The following is a 20,147-nucleotide window of genomic DNA, read 5'->3' as shown; positions in this document are numbered from 1 at the left end:
AAACCAATCGATACTATCGATGTTAGTCCCAGCTCTATCACGCCTTCAACAATTTTGTTTGTCATTCCGCTCGGCAGAAATAAAACTTAAGTTATTCTCGTGAATTTAGTGGAAATAAAGAGAACAAACAATGGATTTGGATAATGCACGCGATCTGCCACGTCCTGGCTTCAATTTCGATAACTGCAAGCGGTAAGACTCCTTCCTGGTTCTCCAGAAATCCTCGAGCGGCTTTTAACAACTTGCCATTATTTGCTTTTAGCAATGCGACTCTCTTGAAGGGGGGCTTCAAGCCACCGACCACCACCAAAACCGGCACCACCATCGTTGGCATTATCTTCAAGGATGGCGTTATCCTGGGCGCCGATACGCGTGCCACCGAGGGACCCATCGTCTCGGACAAGAACTGCGCCAAGATCCATTACCTGGCCAAGAACATATAGTGAGTACACAGATGATAAATATGTGATCTGATTTCACTAATCATATACCCTATTACAAATGAGATGCATTTGTTACTGCTCCTTATTGGTTTCCATATGATAAGAATAGTCAAACCAATTATCCATCTAAGAGATTTGTTTTTTGGTTTTATTTCTTCCTCACGCTACAAGTACAAAAAATACTTATAAATTACTTTTAAATTAAAGGAAACTTTAAACTCTGATTTCCCATACGATTTCAAGGTTTTAACCCCACTTTAAATTTAACAAGCGGACGAGCAAAACGGCCTTTAATTTAATAACGTCAGGTGACCTTATCTTTGTAATCTTTTATTTTTTTGAAAATTGTGAATCCCTTTTGTACATTTCCTTTGAAAGTTTCAATTCCAATTAAATATGAGCTCTTTCTTTTATCCGATCCGATATCTTCCTGAATATTCTCGACAGGCTTTACTCGTATACTTAATTTAATAACGTCAGGCGACCTTATTTCTGTAATCTTTTTTTTTTAATTGTGAATCCCCTTTGTACATTTCCTTTGAATGTTTCAATTCTTATTACATACTTATTAAAAATCTTCTCTCTCCAGCTGCTGTGGAGCTGGAACTGCTGCGGACACCGAGATGACCACGGATCTGATCTCCTCCCAGCTGGAGCTGCATCGCCTGCAAACTGAGCGCGAGGTGCGTGTGGTGGCCGCCAACACGATGCTGAAGCAGATGCTCTTCCGCTACCAGGGTCACATCAGTGCCGCCTTGGTGCTCGGTGGAGTGGATAAGACCGGACCACACATCTACTCCATTCACCCACACGGCAGCTCGGATAAATTGCCATATGCCACCATGGGTTCGGGTTCCCTGGCCGCCATGACCGTGTTCGAGAGTCGCTGGAAGCCCGACATGTCCGAGGAGGAAGGCAAGAAGCTGGTACGCGATGCCATCGCCTCTGGAATTTTCAACGATCTGGGCTCAGGGTCCAATGTCGATTTGTGTGTGATCCGCAAGGGCAGCGTCGAGTATCTGCGCAACTACGAGCTGGCCAACAAGAAGGGCGAACGCCAGTTGGACTACCGCTTCAAGAAGGGAACCTCATCCGTGCTGCACACCACCGTCAAGGATCTGCTCATCACCGAACGCGTCCAGGTGGTGCCAATGGAGACTTCTTAAAGTGATTCCCTTTTCTACCTTTTCGTACATTTATTATCTTAGAGCTTTGGCTGGATCTACTTGGAGTGGTTCAATAAAGGAAGCCACGCTTCAACTCAAGTTTATGTTTTATTTTGGGGTATTTTATTAGACTAGCGATACTCCTAGATGGACGATGCTTTGGTCATTAACGAACACTAGCCAGGGATCGCAAAAATTGATTTTATTACAGAGTAATTTACGTATATTTCCTTATGGTAACAGAAAATGGTTTTGGTCCAATTAATATCTTTGTACCATTTGATTAATATAATATTTATATTTCCGATTTAAGAAAATTAGTAGGTTTAAAAAGCCTTAAAGTAGGTTGACTTTGGTTAACAATTAAACGAATCTAAAACTTACGATCCCTGGCATAAACTAAGAATATGTAATATAAGCCACTTACAGCTTAACGATTAATTTAGCTAATATCACATGGTATAGAGGGTCAATTCCTAGCGGTGAAGGCACTTTCCATCTCCTTAGACTAACAGATTAATTGGCACCAAGAATTCACTTGATTGAGTCAGATCATATACACTCCTCCTAAGTATAACTTAAACTATGATTAACCTAAGAACTAACAGAAGTAGGGGGAGTATCCAAATGGTGTGGGAACCATAAGATGTTGCTCCATTTGGCGTGGGTTCTAGTAGATGCGAGACAGTCAAACAGGACAAGGCTAGGTTGGTTGTAATCCTGGGTGACTGGGCGTTGATCAGGGATGAAATCTTTTCGGCTTCACGGGCACAGGCCTCCAATTGAAGGCGCGTTGGTCTTTTGATGCTGCTGGCTGGCACTATAGCCACAAAAATACCCACTTCCATGGTAAGGAATCCGGTCAGCTGGCATTCGCTGACCTTCACCAGTCCATCCAGTTGTTGCAGCACTCCATGGAGGGTCAAAAGTGTGCTGCTCTGGGCCCGCAATCCATACATAGCGCGATCGAACTGCTTCCTGGAGTACATGATCCTGAAGGCGCCGCCGGCGCACAGTGGACAACAGGCTCCCGGGGGGACTATCTGACGACAGTGTTTGGAAACGGGTGCTGGACACCTGACAGTGCGACACCGTCTTCCCATATCGCTGGCCAGCAGACCCACCTCCCGACACCGACCCACATAATCCACCAGCACGTATTCCGATCTGGCCGCATAGCTACTCTTGTAGGTCACTCCATTGACTCCACAGACTGGCGACGGTGAGGGCGAGTAACGATTCGATTGACAGGCCGACCAGTAGGCCACTTGTCCTTGGGGATTGGCTCTCAGCAAGTCACAGGCATTGGCATGAGTGCGTCCTTGGGTATCGCATACCTCACCCTGGTGGAAGGACGAACAGTTCGAAGCGGTGGCGTTCACTGCAATGATGAAAGAATAATGTTAGTATTCAGTTATTTAGGTAGCTTAATTAGGATGGTTAATTAATTATTATAAAATATAGGAATTAATTTTTAATAAGTATAAAATTATAAAATTATTTAATTTTCTTTGACGCCAATAAGGATCTTCCATAAGGATCCGATAAGAGTGAGAGAGTAGCCCTACTTGCTGCGACGTTTTTTCATAGGAAAAAGCCAAGGCCTTGTTAAAAAAAAATTGATATTTAAAATACAAAAAATGGCTTTAACTTTTTACAAAAACCGATTGTAACTTACAATATGGAGCATATATTAAAATATAAACAAAAAATTTGTTTGTTAAGGCAATAGTAAAGTTTTTTTTTTAATCTTAATTTGTTTTTAATTTTAAGAAATTAAAAACTTATTTTTTTTAGAAATTGTATTTTGAAAGAATAGATCTTAGAGGAATTTATGCAAAAGACATGAAGTAAATCGGATTTATATAACCGGAGATACAGATTTTCAATGAGAGGGTACTTTTTCAAATTTGACAATTTTCGGCTAAAAAAATTCTAAAAAAAAATTTTTTTTTGGGTGAAATCCTGATACACTTGCTTACGTATATTCCGAATAGTACGTGTAAAAAAAGTTTCAGGCAAATCAAAAATGTGACCCAATAAAAGGTGTTTGGTTTGTAAAAGAACCGCCCATATGTAGCTAAGTCCTATAACTTACCACACACATATTGCAGACACGGCTTCTGCATGCTGGCCAGGCATACCTTCCTGCTGTCCAGGCACTGAGTTCCGGGTGGACAGCTATTCGGAGGGGCTGCCTGGCAGGCATTCCGGGCATTGCAGGCCCCATAGACGTAGTCCCCCTCCGGCAGATGACACTTGGCCACGCAGGCCGAGGGATAAGTATTCCCGTTGGAGCCGCAAACGGGAACGTAATGGGCTGGACAATTGCAGGGCAGGCTGGTGAAGCCGGAGTCGGCGAATCCCGGCAGACGACACTGCTGTTTGGTGCAGGTAATCTCGCCGGCGAAGCAGCTGCACAGGTTGCACTCCAGGTAGAAGGAGGATCCATGGCGGTAGCTCCTACCTCCAGGAAGACTGCAGTGGGCATGCATATAACTGGGCAACGGTTGACACTGCTCCAGGCGACCCTCCAATCCGCAGGAGCAGACTATGTGCTCGGCCAGCGGCAGTTGACCCACCTCGCTTTTCTTGTGCAGCGTGCTCTTTCCCAGTCGCACATACGATCCGAATGGGACAAACAGCTTGGAGTCCTGTCCCAAATTGCAGCCGGGTATGCAGGAGTATCCTTGATTTCCGCCGCGCTGCAGCATGCAAACCTCGCTGTTATTACAGGGCTTCTTGGCGCAGGGTAAAGTAATTCCCTGGGACTCCTCCGGAGTGGCTTCTCCTGGTTTTAGATAGCTCTCCAGGGAAATACAGGGCAGCGGATCATCTTCATCTTTTTCCTTCAACCTGGAACATATATCCTTCGGTCGCTGGCTCTGCAGTGTCCAATCCAGACACTCATCCAAGAGCTCATGGCAATCCTCACTGCAGATGCCATTGAAAAGACCCACCCGAGTGCAGGGCTTCAGTTGGAGGGCACAGACGAGGGCCTGCCACTTTTCCGGGGCACATCGACTGGTGTTCTTGATGAAGAGCTCCTGTCCCAGGACTCGAACGGTTCCCCGCTGCTGCAGCAGCTGCAAATCCTCGCGAGCAGCGGCATCGTGATCGGTCGTACAGCTGCGAAAGAGTTCCGTGGGTCGATGGTTGAAGTTGGAGCAAAAGCTCAGACCCTCACAGCCCAGTTCACAGGGTGCGTCCACACTCTCTATACACCGTCGCAGCTCCCGTTCCCCTGGCTGATCCATGCACTCGTTCTCGAAACTGGATCGCGCCTCCCACCAATTGCTGGTGAAGATCTGGTTGCACAGTCGCCGGCACTTGTGACTGCCGGCTTGCTCGCAGCACTGTCTTTTGGCCGCATCCATTCCCAGGTGATTGGCTTCCCCCAGGGATCCACCTCCCTTGCCCGAAACGCGTCCTTGGGAACCTACGGAACCCCCAGCTCTTCCCGATCCTCCCGGCACATAAAGTTTCCCCGTCACCGTGAGGAAACACTGCCAGAAGGGAAGTTGCGGCAAAGGGGAACCACATCCAGCTGCCTCCAATCGCGAGAAGATCACCTCACTTCGTTCCATGAGGGTGGCATTTTGGTGTAGGAGGTTTCTACAAGTGTGACGACAATGCTCCTTATTGCTATACTCACAACAGGGAATATCTATGGGGAATTATTTAATTATTTTTTAAAGATTATAACTATTATTTTCAATTTTTAAGACTTAAAACCCTTACACTGCTCGGCATTTGCCAGCGGAGTCATGTCCGTGTGGTTGTTTATGCACTGAATCACATCCGCGTTGCGATCCCCGCAGGATCCATTAATGTCAACATGATCATGGTTATCATTTGCGGGCTCGAAAACGGCTCGACAGGCCTGTAAAAAATGTAATTACCATCTGATCAAAAATTTAGAATAATATTAATAATACGACCTATTTTGCAGTAATTTTCAAAATCAACAAACACTCACTCTAAACTTAAGAATCTAAATTCTGTTCTGGACTTCAGGAAAAGTTAAAAAAAAAACATATTTTTAAGTGTTAAGCCAATTTAAAGAACTACAATGTTTAATTATTTGTACATCATTTATATCGTTCATAACTTGTAAATACATTTTTATAATTTATCGTATTTATCGCAGTTATAAAACAATAAAGCCCGAATGTATTATTTAAAATGGGCTTTAAATCTTGAAAACATTCGAACGAGAAAACGATCGTTTAAATTTTCCTAATTTCTACATTAAATATTAAATGTTTGCTATCCATAATATTTCTGTTCCAAATAAGTATATCATGGAAAAGAGTGCAATAATTCACGAACAATAGCTAATTAGTATAAAAATAGAGATAACAAGTTTGCTTATCTATTTAACAATTTGTAATTACCACAAAAGTCATGATCAAAAAAATATACACTAATGGTAGGTAGGTAAATACAAAAATAAAAAAAATGTCAATATAGTTTCTATTGAAACTTTGTTAATTGCATATTAAAAACGGTGAAATATCAAAAATCATATAAAATTAGGATTTAATAAATCCTTATAAAATCTATAGGTGTTTTATTTAACTAAGTAATTTTTATACCCTTGCAGAGGGTAATATGATTTCAGTCAGAAGTTTGCAACTCAGTGAAGGAGACGTTTCCGACCCCATAAAGTATATATATTCTTGATCAGCATCACAAGACGAGTCGATCTAGCCATGTCCGTCTGTCCGTCTGTCCGTCTGTCCGTCTGTCCGTCCGTCTGTCCGTCTGTCCGTCGGTCCGTCTGTCCGTCTGTCCGTCTGTCTGTTTCTACGCAAACTAGTCTCTCAGTTTTTGAGCTATCAGGATGAAACTTTCCCAAAAGTCTTCTTTCTATTGCAGGTAGTATATATGTCGGAGCCGACCGGATCGGACAACTATATCTTATAGCTCCCATAGGAACAATAGGAAAAAAAAACTTTAAAAAATTCTAGCTTCGGTGTTTTTTGAAATATTACCTTCTACTTTTGGGGATGTTATTTTTTAAATATATCTGAATTTCGAATTAATTATTTAAAAAATCGGACTACTATATCATATAGCTGCCATAGGAACGATCGGAAAATTAATGGAAAAGTAATAGGAAATAAATTCTAGCTTCTTTGGATTTTATTGTATTATCTTCTACTCTAGGATATGACACTTTTTAAATATTTCCGAATTTCAATTTTAATTTAATCAAAATCGGACGACTATATCATATAGCTGCCATAGGAACGATCGGAAAATTAATGGAAAAGTAATAGGAAATAAATTCTAGCTTCTTTGGTTTTTATTGTATTATCTTCTACTCTAGGATATGACTCTTTTTAAATATTTTCGAATTTCAATTTTAATTTGATCAAAATCGGACGACTATATCATATAGCTGCCATAGGAACGATCGGAAAATTAATGGAAAAGTAATAGGAAATAAATTCTAGCTTCTTTGGATTTTATTGTATTATCTTCTACTCTAGGATATGACACTTTTTAAATATTTCCGAATTTCAATTTTAATTTAATCAAAATCGGACGACTATATCATATAGCTGCCATAGGAACGATCGGAAAATTAATGGAAAAGTAATAGGAAATAAATTCTAGCTTCTTTGGTTTTTATTGTATTATCTTCTACTCTAGGATATGACTCTTTTTAAATATTTTCGAATTTCAATTTTAATTTGATCAAAATCGGACGACTATATCATATAGCTGCCATAGGAACGATCGGAAAATTAATGAGAAATATTAGAAAATTGAACATTTTTGCGATTTGTTAATTAATAGGAATGATCTGCAAGGGTATATAAGCTTCGGCTGGCCGAAGCTAGCTTCCTTTCTTGTTTTGAGATTACTTTTTAAACTCAGATTTAATTGGGTTATGGTTCCACTTACCTCCAGACACTCGGAGGTGCGGGCCTGTCCGCAGCACTGATCGGCGGCCTCCTGGCGCTCCAGGCAGTCGTACAGCATTTGCTCGTCGCTCCGCCTGCAGTTTTGCACAGGTGAACGATTCGAGGTGGCGCAGACATTGCGGCAGTGGGGCAGAACGCCAAATTGGCAGCAACGTCTGCCCGACCAGTCCGCTCCACGGGTGACCGCTGTAAATAAGATTCCATATTATTTAATGGATTTTACGGCTTGCATTTCCCCCACTCACCATCGAAAGTCTGGTTCACGCAGGTCCAGAATTCCACTTGGTGCAGTTGACAATACTTGCGCAGTTCCTCGCGATTATCGCCGCCAGCGCCAGTGGCAAACTCTACCAGAGATAACTGGAAAACAAATGCATAAATTGCAATAGACAACAAGTTATTAATCGCAATCAAACTTAATCATCGAACAAGCGCTTAACCCGATTATGAACCGCAACCTGTTGGTCTTCAAGTGCTCTGTGCGCAGTCTCACAATCTTAACACTCAGGAAAAATTTTTAATTTTACTTTAAAAAAACGTATTCAAAGATAAACGAAAAAGAAATGGGAAATGAGTTTAAAAATAATCTAATTAAGTTTTTACTCCCAAAATAACCTAATATTTTTGATCATTTTCTTCTTCTACACTCAAAAAAAAAATCGATATGAAAGTAGGTCGATTCTACATTATTTAAGATCAATTTAAATTTGATATGAATCCAAGTAAATTTGACCTGGTCGAAAAGGGTATTTCATGTAAAAACGATGTGGGTTTAGCATGACATGAAATTTTCATGGGCTTATCATGCTTTTTTTTTGTGTATAACATTTTTTGGAAGTACACCTTGGCGAGCTTGAACTCATCTTTTTTAAGTGCATGGGGTTATAATAAGTATCGGGATTGAGTTTGGAGACAGGGTTCAAAACATGCAGGTTGCAGTTTTATCCTGCTCTTGATCTTTTTTTTGGCGTATTATGTTACATTTCTGAATGCTGTTCTCCTCCCGACACCATCATAAATAACATTTGCTGCTCTCTCTCGTTTTCTATCGATAACGAACAGGCCCAAGGAACTTCAATAACAAATTTTCAGGCTCATTCCAGTCTGAGACTCACGTATCTGCCACAGTAATCTGAGTAAAGCGATGTCTATTCAAGATACTTCGTGTGCTTGTCCTCGGAACTTGTCTGGATCTTGAGCCTGGTGGCATTCCCATAAATACAAATTAACATAAACTGAGGTGGAGATGGTGTGGGATTAAAGGGGATCTTATTTTGGAAGAGTATTATGTATGGTAGGGGAATATTATTGTCTTTGGAAAATGGTAGGGTAACTTAGAACAATATTATTATAAAGTAAATACCACAAATTTTTAAAAATAAAATAAACTCAAATAGTAATTATATTAAACGATCATTAAAAAAACTCCACTTTTTTCGGGTGGCATAATTATAATGAAATAATTAAAGCCTTCCTTCGATTTAATCACATGTTTATTTTAAATTGAATGGTACCTTTCATCGACTACGCCCCTGGTTGATACGCACTTTATCCATGTGTGTTCCTGGGTTGTTTCCCCTCTTCGAAGACCGGGCCTCTAGCGTGTCTGTTGCAGTTTTGTTAATGAAGTGTCCGTGGCCATGTCACGCACTCCCACTCACTGGGATAACTACATGGCATCCCACCGGAACCGCCTCCTCCGCGGGGACAACCTGCCCACCTTGGCACCACAAAATCCCATCAGATAGAGGCCCACAGACTGGGCCTTTTGCAATTATCAGACCTCATGCCACAAAAGAGCATTTTGTCAATAATAAAATGCGCGTAAATTTTCAATTATCTCGGTTAGGATCTATCGTCTCGGGTTCGACTTTTCACACATTCAGGGGATCGAAGATAGAACAATTTGTGAGTGGGGAGTCGGATATCAAGGGGTCTCATATTTCCCGACACCCACTTGTAAGATCTAGCTCTCTAATCTTTCGCCTGAATGAGAGAGAAAAGCAATTCAAAAGTGGATTTGGGGATACGCCCATGGGAACCGAACCGGTTGGCATTATCCTGTTTGTCAGTTTCAATTTGGCCAAAAGATTTAATGCCTTCATTTGCATTTCTAAATGAAAAGATTGGCAAAACAAAGCCCCAGCCCACTTTCGGCTGGGAAAACTAATTGGTTTTGGGTGGAAAATGGTTATGATTACAAAGTTAAATGATGTCAGTGATTTGATTGCCGGCATTGCCTCTAACTAAATCGGGCCTAGGAGCAGACTATGGACTACAGACTACAAACTACCGACAACTGCACACACGACACACTCACTCTCAGAGACAACAAATTGATTTTCAGCCGGCTTGGGTTTTATGAATGACTTTGAGTGGCAAACTGGTTGGTCTGGCTCACAATTTGCACAAGGAAAAAATATCACTAACAAAGTAAATATATATTTTAATAGTTAATTATCATTATGTTACATTTATACTGCAGAGTATTACATTTAGAATATTTACTAGCCCCTGATATAGTTGAAAATCTTAAATCTTAAATCTTTCTTGTCATAAATAAAATAGTAATAATATATTTCATATACTCTATCGATTTTTTTCTCTGTAGGAGTCTGGGCTTTTTGTCTGGGTTCGGTCTTTGAGGTGCAATTACCTGTTTGCCAGCTTATGCTAATTAACAATGCAATTTGTGCGGATTTTTCAATCCTTTTTGGCACAAGGCTCAATACAATCTGCTGCAATCGGCAGCCAGCGGATGTGGATATGGTATTCAAAGTTCTACCGAAATCCAACGACCATTAAAACCTGTCATAATAATTTTCAATGGATTTTCTGCGTGTGACAGTCTGACGGGATCAACGTTTATTGAATTCTAAATTCGTAATGCTTAGTATGCACCGCTCGCACACACCATTCATAAGGAGGGAAAGAGGATTCATGGGCACATAAAAATACCAGGAAATGCACTGTGTGGCTTGATCAGTAGTTTTTCCACCTTATCGGCTTGTTCAATCTGTATCTGATCTGCTGTCCAAGGTGTTCATACTTATGGCTAGTTGCCTTTGGATGGCGTTTAATATTTATGACAGACACATCATTTCCCTTCGAGTTGGTTTTGACTGTGGCCTAGGCGCCTTGTTCATCGCATTTGGCTTGAATAGTTATGAGTGAAAATATTCGGTTGGAAAATTTATGCAAAATTTGTATATCTATTTTAGATAAGAAATTAATATTATTATTGCTTGTATCAAAGTATTCGATTTCCGACATCAAACATTATTTTCTTTATCTTTTATTGTTTTTTAAGAAAATATTCTTTCTGGATATTTATTTTCTTAGTCAATTGATTTATTAATTCACTTAACTTTAACGACTGAAAACCAGCTTTAAAATTAACTTTCATACTTATGGCTAGTTGCCTTTGGATGGCGTTTAATATTTATGACAGACACATCATTTCCCTTCGAGTTGGTTTTGACTGTGGCCTAGGCGCCTTGTTCATCGCATTTGGCTTGAATAGTTATGAGTGAAAATATTCGGTTGGAAAATTTATGCAAAATTTGTATATCTATTTTAGATAAGAAATTAATATTATTATTGCTTGTATCAAAGTATTCGATTTCCGACATCAAACATTATTTTCTTTATCTTTTATTGTTTTTTAAGAAAATATTCTTTCTGGATATTTATTTTCTTAGTCAATTGATTTATTAATTCACTTAACTTTAACGACTGAAAACCAGCTTTAAAATTAACTTTAGTGCCATCAAACTTGTGCCCCTGGCTGTACCGCCCGTTGCAAGCACTCATCCATTCATACGCATTTTTGATATATGATCAATCCTACCCACTAAGCCCCTTTTTATCCCCGATCCGCAATACTTACATTTTCGCATGCTGTGCGACATGAGCCGAAGACCTGATTGCAACATGTGAAGATATCTGCAAGAGAAGCAAACAAACAGAAAATAAGCATGTTGCTCGCAGGAAAACAAGAAGTTAAGTTGGCAAAGTGCAGCATATCAGGGTTTAATGGCTTGGCTCACGCATTTTGACACCACTCAGTAAATTAAAATTTAAATAAATGCCACGGGAAACAGCGAGATATCTGCCAGAGGATCGTTAAAGGAGCGGGTCGCAGTCAGATTCCCTATTCCCGATCGTGGTCATGATCATGATCATGATCGCCACATGTTGGTCTGAATCAGTTGCAAGATCCACTTCCTCTGGCACAAATCACACAGCGTCTTTAAGGGGGCGGGGTTTCACTTTTCGCACTAATTAGGTGGCTGGAATGGTATCCTGCTTATCTACGAGTACGCCGGGTGACTGATTACTTATTAAGCACTTACCGCTAGTATTTCTTTTTTATTATTTCCCCCTTTTCTTTTTGGCTGCGGTTCATTTGGAAGATTGCTCATTGGGTGTTGAACTCTTCTTGTGAAAAGAAATGGGGGAACATGCTGGATGTGGGGCTTTGGGATTTGAGATGACAGCGTGATATTATGGATAGCAACAAAGTAATTTAACAAGTTATTAATGATTAAAAAAATAAGCTTACCCAAATTTTAATTGATAAAAAAGTTTACTAATTTATGCTGTTGCCATCCATCTATTTTATTGCTATTATTTAACTTGAATTATTTTAACTTGTTTCAATACAGAATATTTTTGTAAAAATATCTTGCTTTTTAAAAGAGGTTTAGAAATCAAACGAATGCCAAAAATGTCATCTTAACATTGAAAAAATGATTTAAAAAGTTTTCTTGCACTTATTGGGAGATTAAAAATTTAAGTATATTTAACTTTTTCTGTAATATCCAAGATTATTAGATTAAAAAACTAAAATCAAAACGCAATCCTATTACTTTCTAGTATAAGATCTTGAATATCGATTGTAACAACTGGTCGCACCTACCTATAATTGACATCATTCTGATTGCTTTACAGATTGAACAACCAGATATGATCAGCTTATCCCAACCAGATGAATATAAATGAGTTACATTGAAGTCGTGACACGAATGCTTGAGAGATCCCGAGATCCCTAACAACTGGATATTTTCCCTGTGATCTCTTCACACTACGCATCACTAGTTGGAAGCGATTCCCATGTCTGACATCTGCGACACATGTCCCCGATCTCCGGACTCGGGACTCCGGATCCGCGGACTTGGACGTGTGACAGTTGGCTGGGCGTAAAGGGCGGGTTCAAAGAGTTTCGCTGAGTGCGTGAAAAATTTCAGTTTTTGTCACTTGCGGCAGGAATTGGGGGGCTACTGAACTTCAGAGAAGATCAAAAGCAGTGCCCATTAATTAAGTGTGCAATTGCCGAAGGAGGGCAGCCCACTGTGGGCGGGGGATAAGTGAAAACTGCTAAGATTTTCCCCGTTTCTGGTTCGGAAACTCACGTATTTTTGGCCCAGCCATTTCATTTCGGCCAAGCGAGTCCGGACAGTCGGGTTGAGTGACTAATTTTAGCGGAAATTTACTTTGAAGTCCACCGAAATAAATTTGGCCGCGGCCTATGAACATTGATTTGGGGAATCAAATGTGCAGATGCGAAACGGTGACAAATCGCTTGGAAAATGCCTTTTTGATTTGCCAGGCGTTGTCTTTTACCCCCATTTGATATTCCTCCGATTGTGATTCAGTTTTTATTTGGCATTTATTTTTAAAACTGTTAATGTTTTCATTTGTGCTCGCTACTCTGCGTCTAGTGTGTCGTTGAGTGCTATTTTTATTACGTATCTTCGTTTCAGTTTTAGTTGCAAAGTTGCGCAGTCTTCTGCTTCCGATGCTTCTTTTTTACTTGTGGCCAATGATCTAAGCTGCCTGTCAACGCACCACACCGAAAATAATATTTTAATTATTTAAAAAATAATAATTAAAACCCCTAAAAAATTAACTTTTATTTTTGAAAAATTACTTGTAAAGTTTGCTAATTATTAAAAATGTATTTTTTAGTTGTAATAAAAAAATAAAAATAATAAAATATTGTTTTCAAATTTTCTCTTTGACTTTTTCTGGATTTTTCTCAAGCCTTTAAAATATCTACTGATTATTTTATAACATTTCTCTGTGTATTATATTTTTCCTGTCCCCATTGGAGCTGTGGACTGGGGTGTCTTCTAAAAATAAAGAAATCCACTCACTGGCAGTCTCTGATTCGCTGCCGCATGTCAAGTGTCACAGCTGATTTGTCGCCAAGTTCTCCGGCTTTTGCCGAGATAGCCGCCATCAAAAGGAGTGGACACATCCGACCACCCGTTTGATTAACGTGAGTGCAGTGAAAATGATTGTTTAATAGCTTTTTTACGACCGCAGCGCATTCAGAAGTATGCATATAGTAATCAACGGTGGCCATTTGTATGCAAAACACTTCAAATGCCGCGCAATTCAAATCATTTCGGATGCACAACGCCACGCCAAGCCAAGCCGAAGAATTTCCCTTTGCGAAAAGAGCGACAATACAATCAGTTAAGCTCCAAGGCGGCGACATATATGAGCAGGCCATAAAATTTCATTGGAAATCTAACACATTTATCATACACTGACACCCCATCCCCAAGCCATAATTCACTCGAGCTGCGAGTTAATAAAACGGACAGTGGAAAAAAAGAAGGGGAAGAGGGGATCGAATCTGAAGTGTATCTTGGATTCTCATATGCTGGCGCCATCAGACAAGCCAGCTTTGCAGCAATTTAAACTAATTTTTAACACAGTTTCAATTTAGATTCGAGCACAAACACGCACTCACTTGGATTCAGATATACTCGTATCTGTATCTGTAAACAGCGGCAATCGTCATCATCAACAGCACTTTCAATTAAAACATTTCGCTCGCGCTCAAAAAGGAAATTATTGCTTTTGATTAAGTGAGTGGAAGCGCGAGTGTGGACCGAAGTGTGGTTCCATTTACATGCAAATCAAAGTGGGAGGGGCTGTAAAAAGTTTTTATATTCCCCGGTTTCCTATTTATCCCATAGCCAAACTGACCAGCCCTAAAAATGCGGGCCAGAGGGAAGCGAATGAAAGTGACAACACTGGCATAAATGAATGAACCAGTTTTTCAAAATAGCAAAAAACTTGAAAAAACATGGAATAAATGGGATATACATACATTTGTTTGCTTCCAATTACTCGCACCAAAAAGTTTCCAATTTGTATTGCAATATTATTCACTTTAAAAGGTAGTTAGGTACTCTCTACATAACATCATCATAGATTTTTTTTACTTTCGACCTAATCAAAGAAAAATATATGTGTTGATACACAGAAGTAATTACCTACATAATATTTAGAAAATAAAATATTTTATAATTTGTTTTAGTAAAATTACAAATTTTTAATGCTTCGAATAACCTATTTAATCCCTAAGCCATTTGTCACTCGAAGTGTCAGAAATTCCACTGATAAGCGGCTGCTTTTGAAGTGCCAATAAAAGGTCAAAGGGCCCATCTTCCTTATCAACTTACCATGTGGTTCTCCGGATGATCTCACGGATTCCAAAGCAGTAATTTCGGAGCTATCGATGGCCTCACTGGTATCGGCATCCAGCCAATCGTAGTCATCCGAATCCAGTCCCACGGACTGACTTCTACTATTTTTCTTGGATCCACCAGATGCCGCATGACGTTGATGGTCCGCGGAGGCATTGCTTTTATTGTTGCGACGACGCACCTGTCGTTCTGCGGAATGCAGGTGATCGTTCTTGGTGCTCTGATTCTCCTCCAACTGTCGCACGGCACTGATTAGGCCAAAAGGCAGCAGGAGCAACACAATTTCCCAGCCACTCAGGCGCATTTTTATCGTTGTTTTGACTGGGTTTTTTTTTTAAACTTATTCACTTGTTTGTTTGTATTTTAAATTCCGATTATGTCGAGTGCATTTTGTGCACTACGATAAGTCGTTGCGGCCAAAGGAAATGGATGTGTCACAAGTCAAAAGTCTCACTGGGTTCATCTACATGGCCAATTGGCATCCGCTCGATAAGCCACCGCTTACGCACTACTTTACACTATGTATGTACAAACTGATTTTTCCTGCACAGAAAAAAAATTGGTTATATATATAAAATATTTTAAAATTTTACAGATAATTAAATATAATTATTTAATACCCAAAAGGTTTTTTAGGAGGTTTATTTCAGTCTTACACGACTTTAAAAATTCTATACTACTTATTTATACCTTACAAATATTTTAAATAATTTATTCTTTATTTTTCCTAGTGTTAATGTTTATGGACAGTGGGGCTGCGATGCTCGTTACTAGATAGTGATTGAACAAACGCAGACAAAAAATGGAAAACGATTAAATTTAATGGTCTCCCGCACAAGGGACTCTATTGATAGGGAGCCGAGCTATCTGTTGAAAAATACATGAATAAATGTAAGACTGTTTACCCGGTGGCGAGTGTGTCGAGGCATTCGAGAGACGCCTCCGCCTTCGCCACTGCCACTTGTCCACACGATGTCACACAGTAATTAAGCCAATTGACCTCGCTTGGCCGCCAGTTTGGCAAAGCGTTTCCAAACTCTTCGCTGCGTGCTCCTCCTTTTTTCCACAAAGGCAAAGTAGCGATGGCAATGGCGAACGGCGAATGCCGGAATGCCGAATGGCAGCCGGCAACGGCGACAACATTTTATTAAAAGTGAAAAATATAAATAAATAATATCAAAAAGCGCCCAGTGGCAGAGGCCGACAAAGTGACACAAACGGCGGGGGAAGGCGCACTAATGATGAGACTCGTTTCGGGTTGGGTACTTCAAGAGCCTTCTTTTCCACCCCTTTCTTTTTTTTCGCCTAGTGTCCTTGCACTTTGCACTCGAAAAAAGCCGAACTAATTTTAATTTTCTTAAATATTTCATTGGGGAAGTGAAGGTACACTGTGCTGTTTATACCCGTTACTCGTAGAGTAAAAGGGTATACTAGATTCGTGCAAAAGTATGTAACAGCTAGAAGGAAGCGTTTCCGACCCCATAAAGTATATATATTCTTGATCAGGGTCACTAGCCGAGTCGATCTAGCCATGTCCGTCTGTCCGTCTGTCCGTCTGTTCGTCTGTCTGTCTGTCCGTCTGTATGAACGCTGAGATCTCAGAAACTACAAAAGCTAGAAGGTTGAGATTTCCCACACATATTCTTTGGCTTCCTACGCAGCGCAAGTTTATTTTAGCCGAGCGCCACGCCCCCCTAACGCCCACAATCGCCCACTAACGATTTTAAAATGGGTCCTGCGCCCACATTTTTAAAGATTTCCGAGAAGTATAAATGCAATTTTGTTGTGTATAGTTATACCTATCGAAATGTAGAAGACATTTTTCAAATCGGACCATTCATTAAAAAGTTATACGATTTATAAATTGTCAACATATATCTATCTCCCTCGCACTCCCTTTAGCTGAGTTACGATTATTAGTCGGGACACCAACCCGACACAGCGTTCGCACTCCCTTTAGCTGAGTGACGGGTATTAGATAGTCGGGACAACAACCCGACTATAGCGTTCTCTCTTGTTTTTATATTTAATTTATAAAAAAAAATTATTACTAGCCTATTTAATTTAAATAATTTTAAATTTTACTTTGTGTTGATTATATAAATAATAACATGTAAATTTAAATTAGCTTTCATATAAGTATTATAGAATTGGCAGAAAGTAATCCAATTGTCTCTTTTCAAATTATGAACTTTTATTCGAATTTGAATTTTAATATATGTATTAAAAATGGTTCAGTTTCAAGGGTTTGATTATATTGTTTTTTCCACACTTCATATAGTATATCTTTTTTATCCAACGTTTTTTATTTTTTTATTAATTAAAAATATTAGAAAATATTTTTCTTTCTCCAAAAAAAAATATATTTAATTTAGAACTTTAAAAATTCTTGTATTTATTCCAGTGTTCGTCTGTGCTTGTGTCAAAGCGCATACCAAAGCAAGCGAGCGACAGAGAAAGGGGGAGTGGTACTAAGAGGGGGCGGGAAAGTAAGTGGCGGGTGGCGAGAGGTGGGTGGTGGGCGGCGGGTGGTGCCGGGCTATCAGCGTTGAGTTGAGCGGTGGCTGTGCTTTGATGTCTTTCTAATTGCATATTTTACAGCGCCAGGGAGTCGTCCTCGCCCACCCGCGCCCCCACATCCACAGCCGGTTATCCTGCAAAAGGATAGCACTTTCAGCGAGAGTGGAAAGTAGAGCTATTTGCTGTGATGTGGATGCTGGATGCCCCTATGTCCCTTCGCCACTTTGCCCCCCTTGCCACCCCCTCAAAGACGCCGGCATCCAAAGTGGACCAGGACCTGGTTGGTTTGTCAACTTCAGCGTCAACGTCAGACGACTACGAGTAGGGACACAAAGGCTGAGACAAAAGCGGCACGTTCAAAAACTAGACAAATATTAACTCATATGCAGCTTGAGGTTGAGCGGAGAAGAAGAAGCCTTTGTCTTTGGCCCCACAGTCTTACTTCGATATGTTCAATTTATGTAGATTTGTCCTACTTTGGATTACACCTTTGACTATAAAATTACCTTAAAATCCGAAAATAGGTTTCTAACCCAAAATATTTATCTTTAAATAATATATTTATATTTAAAACATTTTACTACACTTTAACAGAAACATTTTTGAGAATTCCTAATTCCTATTTGAATTTGATCAGTTAAAAAAAATGGAATCCTTTAAGTTACCAAATAAAAGTTCCTTTATTTTGTAATATTCTTTCGTAGAGAGTCTCCACTGTACATGTGTGATTGTGGCTTCAACTCCGTTTTGATTGCAATGGGAGAACAATATGCATCAAACAGAAAATAGCGCCACTTTGCAAAAAGGGATGCAAAAAGGAGCCGCAAAAGGACCTGCACACATACATTCATCCCAAAAGCTTCGCACACACACACTCCGGCACAAACACACACATTGCACCCAAATGCATCCCATAATCACTTGTCGTTTGATTTGTTTACCGGGTTCACTGAGCTTCGTCGTCGGTACACTCACACTTTGGTTTGGATTGGGCTTAGATTAAATAAATATTTCATTTAAATTTAGCTGATTGTCATCTATATTTGTTATCAGAGCAACACTTTCGATTTATTTTATTTGATTTATTTTGGTCCGCGATCAAAAGACTTGACGCGCGACATCTTTTACGTGCGCACGATCCGGCATAAGAAACTATAGTATCTGTATCTCTATATATGAGGCACCATTGCAGCGCCCGATTTCAGTTTGAGTGGTTTTAGTATGGGGGTTAACAGCGCCAGGAATGGAGTGGAAAGTTAACAGTGCGCATGAAATGGAGTGAAATCCAGAGAACCGCATCCAACATGTGCGAAGCAACAGCAATAGTGAGTGAGATCCGACGGTTGGAAACAGTGTGAGCGCGATGAGAAAGTCTGAAAGGTGCACTAAGAGAAATTATATTCAATTGCAGGCTTTAAAAAATATAAATTCAAAAATATAAATAAGAAGCATTAAAATATTTTAGAAAAATTTATTATTTTCTTGGTAAATGTTTTTAATATATTTGTAAGCAATGTTAGTTAATAATTTATAAAAAAAAATTGTATTAAAAAATAAAAATAAATACCAAAGCAACATCAATAAAACTTTTTTATTTTTCGTAAAATTTGTATTTTTTTAAATAGAAAACATCTGAAGTTCTAAGTTGCAAAATTATGTAAGCTCAGTTAATGACTTTTTTTTAAAAAAAACTTAACTTACGTTTTTAAAAATTAAATTAAAACCCACTAAGGTAGAGTTATGGGGCTTTGGGTTAACTCTGTCTTTTTTTACAAAGGTTTTGTAAAGGAATCTAGAGGTGGCCAAAAATGAAGGCTTTTTTTTTAATATAAATCTTATTATTTAACTGTCAATCTTTTTTAAATTTGTGGTTTTCCCCTACTGTGGAGAGGTGTCTTTGCTTAATTTTAGTCGAGTCATGAACCACTATCGCGTTGCCAACTTATTTGAACTGCTTTCTTTGAACTGCTTTGTGATTTGAGCGCCAAATTTAAATATGGTGTTAATGTTTTTTGAAGATCTGGGGCTTCACCTTTATTTTTTAGCTTTTTTGATAATTAAATCTTAAAGTCCATAACTAGATTCAACTGGTTTGTTTTAAGTTATTTATTTACCGAATAATTTAAATTCACATACATTTAGTTTACATATACATTTTCATTCATATGAATATAGGTTGTCTTGTAGTTTGTATGTGTATATAATTATATTTAGGTGGTGTTATCCCTCAATTATTGGGTTTAGTTTTCAGTTTTCAACAGCGTTCCCTTTAGGCTACAATAAATAAACACTATTTGTAGGAAATATATTTGTATATGCAGTTTTTTGTACATTTCGCTTTGCTTTTCTGTTTTTTCATATTTTGTTGAGTGGCCTACCGAGTGCGTATTTTATGTTTTTGCCCAAATCGGAGGTATTTCAGCATTTATCCTGTTGTTCTGTTGTTTCGGTTGATTTTTCTCATGTCATGTCTCGTGTTTCCTCTGGTATGGGACAAAAGGGTGTAGAAGGATTCGTTTAGAAAAACTTGTATAAGTATAGTGTATATCTGTATATATATATATTGGCTCCTTAGAG

General features: G+C 39.3%; 2 protein-coding genes across 3 annotated transcripts; one reads left to right on the top strand and one right to left on the bottom strand.

Moving 5' to 3' along the window:
- The first annotated feature begins 28 nt into the window (after positions 1 to 28).
- Positions 29 to 1,708, top strand: Prosbeta2 (Proteasome beta2 subunit). Its single transcript, XM_017139275.3, has 3 exons — positions 29 to 192; positions 263 to 442; positions 1,033 to 1,708. Exons 1-3 carry the CDS (start codon positions 131 to 133, stop codon positions 1,607 to 1,609), a joined length of 819 nt encoding a protein of 272 aa, XP_016994764.1. The 5' UTR covers positions 29 to 130; the 3' UTR covers positions 1,610 to 1,708.
- Positions 1,709 to 1,804: 96 nt separating this feature from the next.
- Reck (Reversion-inducing-cysteine-rich protein with kazal motifs) lies at positions 1,805 to 18,708 on the bottom strand. Of its 2 annotated transcripts, XM_044393803.2 has the most exons (8): positions 18,546 to 18,708; positions 15,027 to 15,593; positions 11,435 to 11,490; positions 7,791 to 7,905; positions 7,526 to 7,731; positions 5,351 to 5,492; positions 3,708 to 5,276; positions 1,805 to 2,990 (listed from the first exon to the last, which is right to left on the bottom strand). In XM_044393803.2, exons 2-8 carry the CDS (start codon positions 15,352 to 15,354, stop codon positions 2,188 to 2,190), a joined length of 3,219 nt encoding a protein of 1,072 aa, XP_044249738.1. In that variant the 5' UTR covers positions 15,355 to 15,593; positions 18,546 to 18,708; the 3' UTR covers positions 1,805 to 2,187. The 2 variants fall into 2 exon arrangements, with proteins under 2 accessions (XP_044249738.1, XP_070071145.1); XM_070215044.1 differs by lacking the exons at positions 11,435 to 11,490; positions 18,546 to 18,708 and having other exon boundaries at positions 15,027 to 15,103.
- Positions 18,709 to 20,147: the final 1,439 nt, after the last annotated feature.

This window comes from Drosophila takahashii, chromosome 3L, assembly GCF_030179915.1.
Source record: "Drosophila takahashii strain IR98-3 E-12201 chromosome 3L, DtakHiC1v2, whole genome shotgun sequence".
NCBI classification, from domain to species: domain Eukaryota; kingdom Metazoa; phylum Arthropoda; class Insecta; order Diptera; family Drosophilidae; genus Drosophila; species Drosophila takahashii.
The sequence above is the reverse complement of the archived record's forward strand: the minus strand, read 5'-3'. Positions and strand labels throughout refer to the sequence as shown.

What these genes read in the sequence shown, in the direction of transcription:
- Prosbeta2 (XM_017139275.3), top strand. Translation starts at nt 131, where the DNA reads ATGGATTTGGATAATGCACGCGATCTGCCACGTCCTGGCTTCAATTTC. An exon ending in AATTTCGATAACTGCAAGCG is followed by an intron (nt 193 to 262) that starts GTAAGACTCCTT and finishes ATTTGCTTTTAG; the next exon opens with CAATGCGACTCTCTTGAAGG. An exon ending in TACCTGGCCAAGAACATATA is followed by an intron (nt 443 to 1,032) that starts GTGAGTACACAG and finishes TTCTCTCTCCAG; the next exon opens with CTGCTGTGGAGCTGGAACTG.
- Reck (XM_044393803.2), bottom strand. Translation starts at nt 15,354, where the DNA reads ATGCGCCTGAGTGGCTGGGAAATTGTGTTGCTCCTGCTGCCTTTTGGC. An exon ending in GTCGCACAGCATGCGAAAAT is followed by an intron (nt 7,906 to 11,434) that starts GTAAGTATTGCG and finishes TTTGTTTTCCAG; the next exon opens with TTATCTCTGGTAGAGTTTGC. An exon ending in CGTGAACCAGACTTTCGATG is followed by an intron (nt 7,732 to 7,790) that starts GTGAGTGGGGGA and finishes TCTTATTTACAG; the next exon opens with CGGTCACCCGTGGAGCGGAC.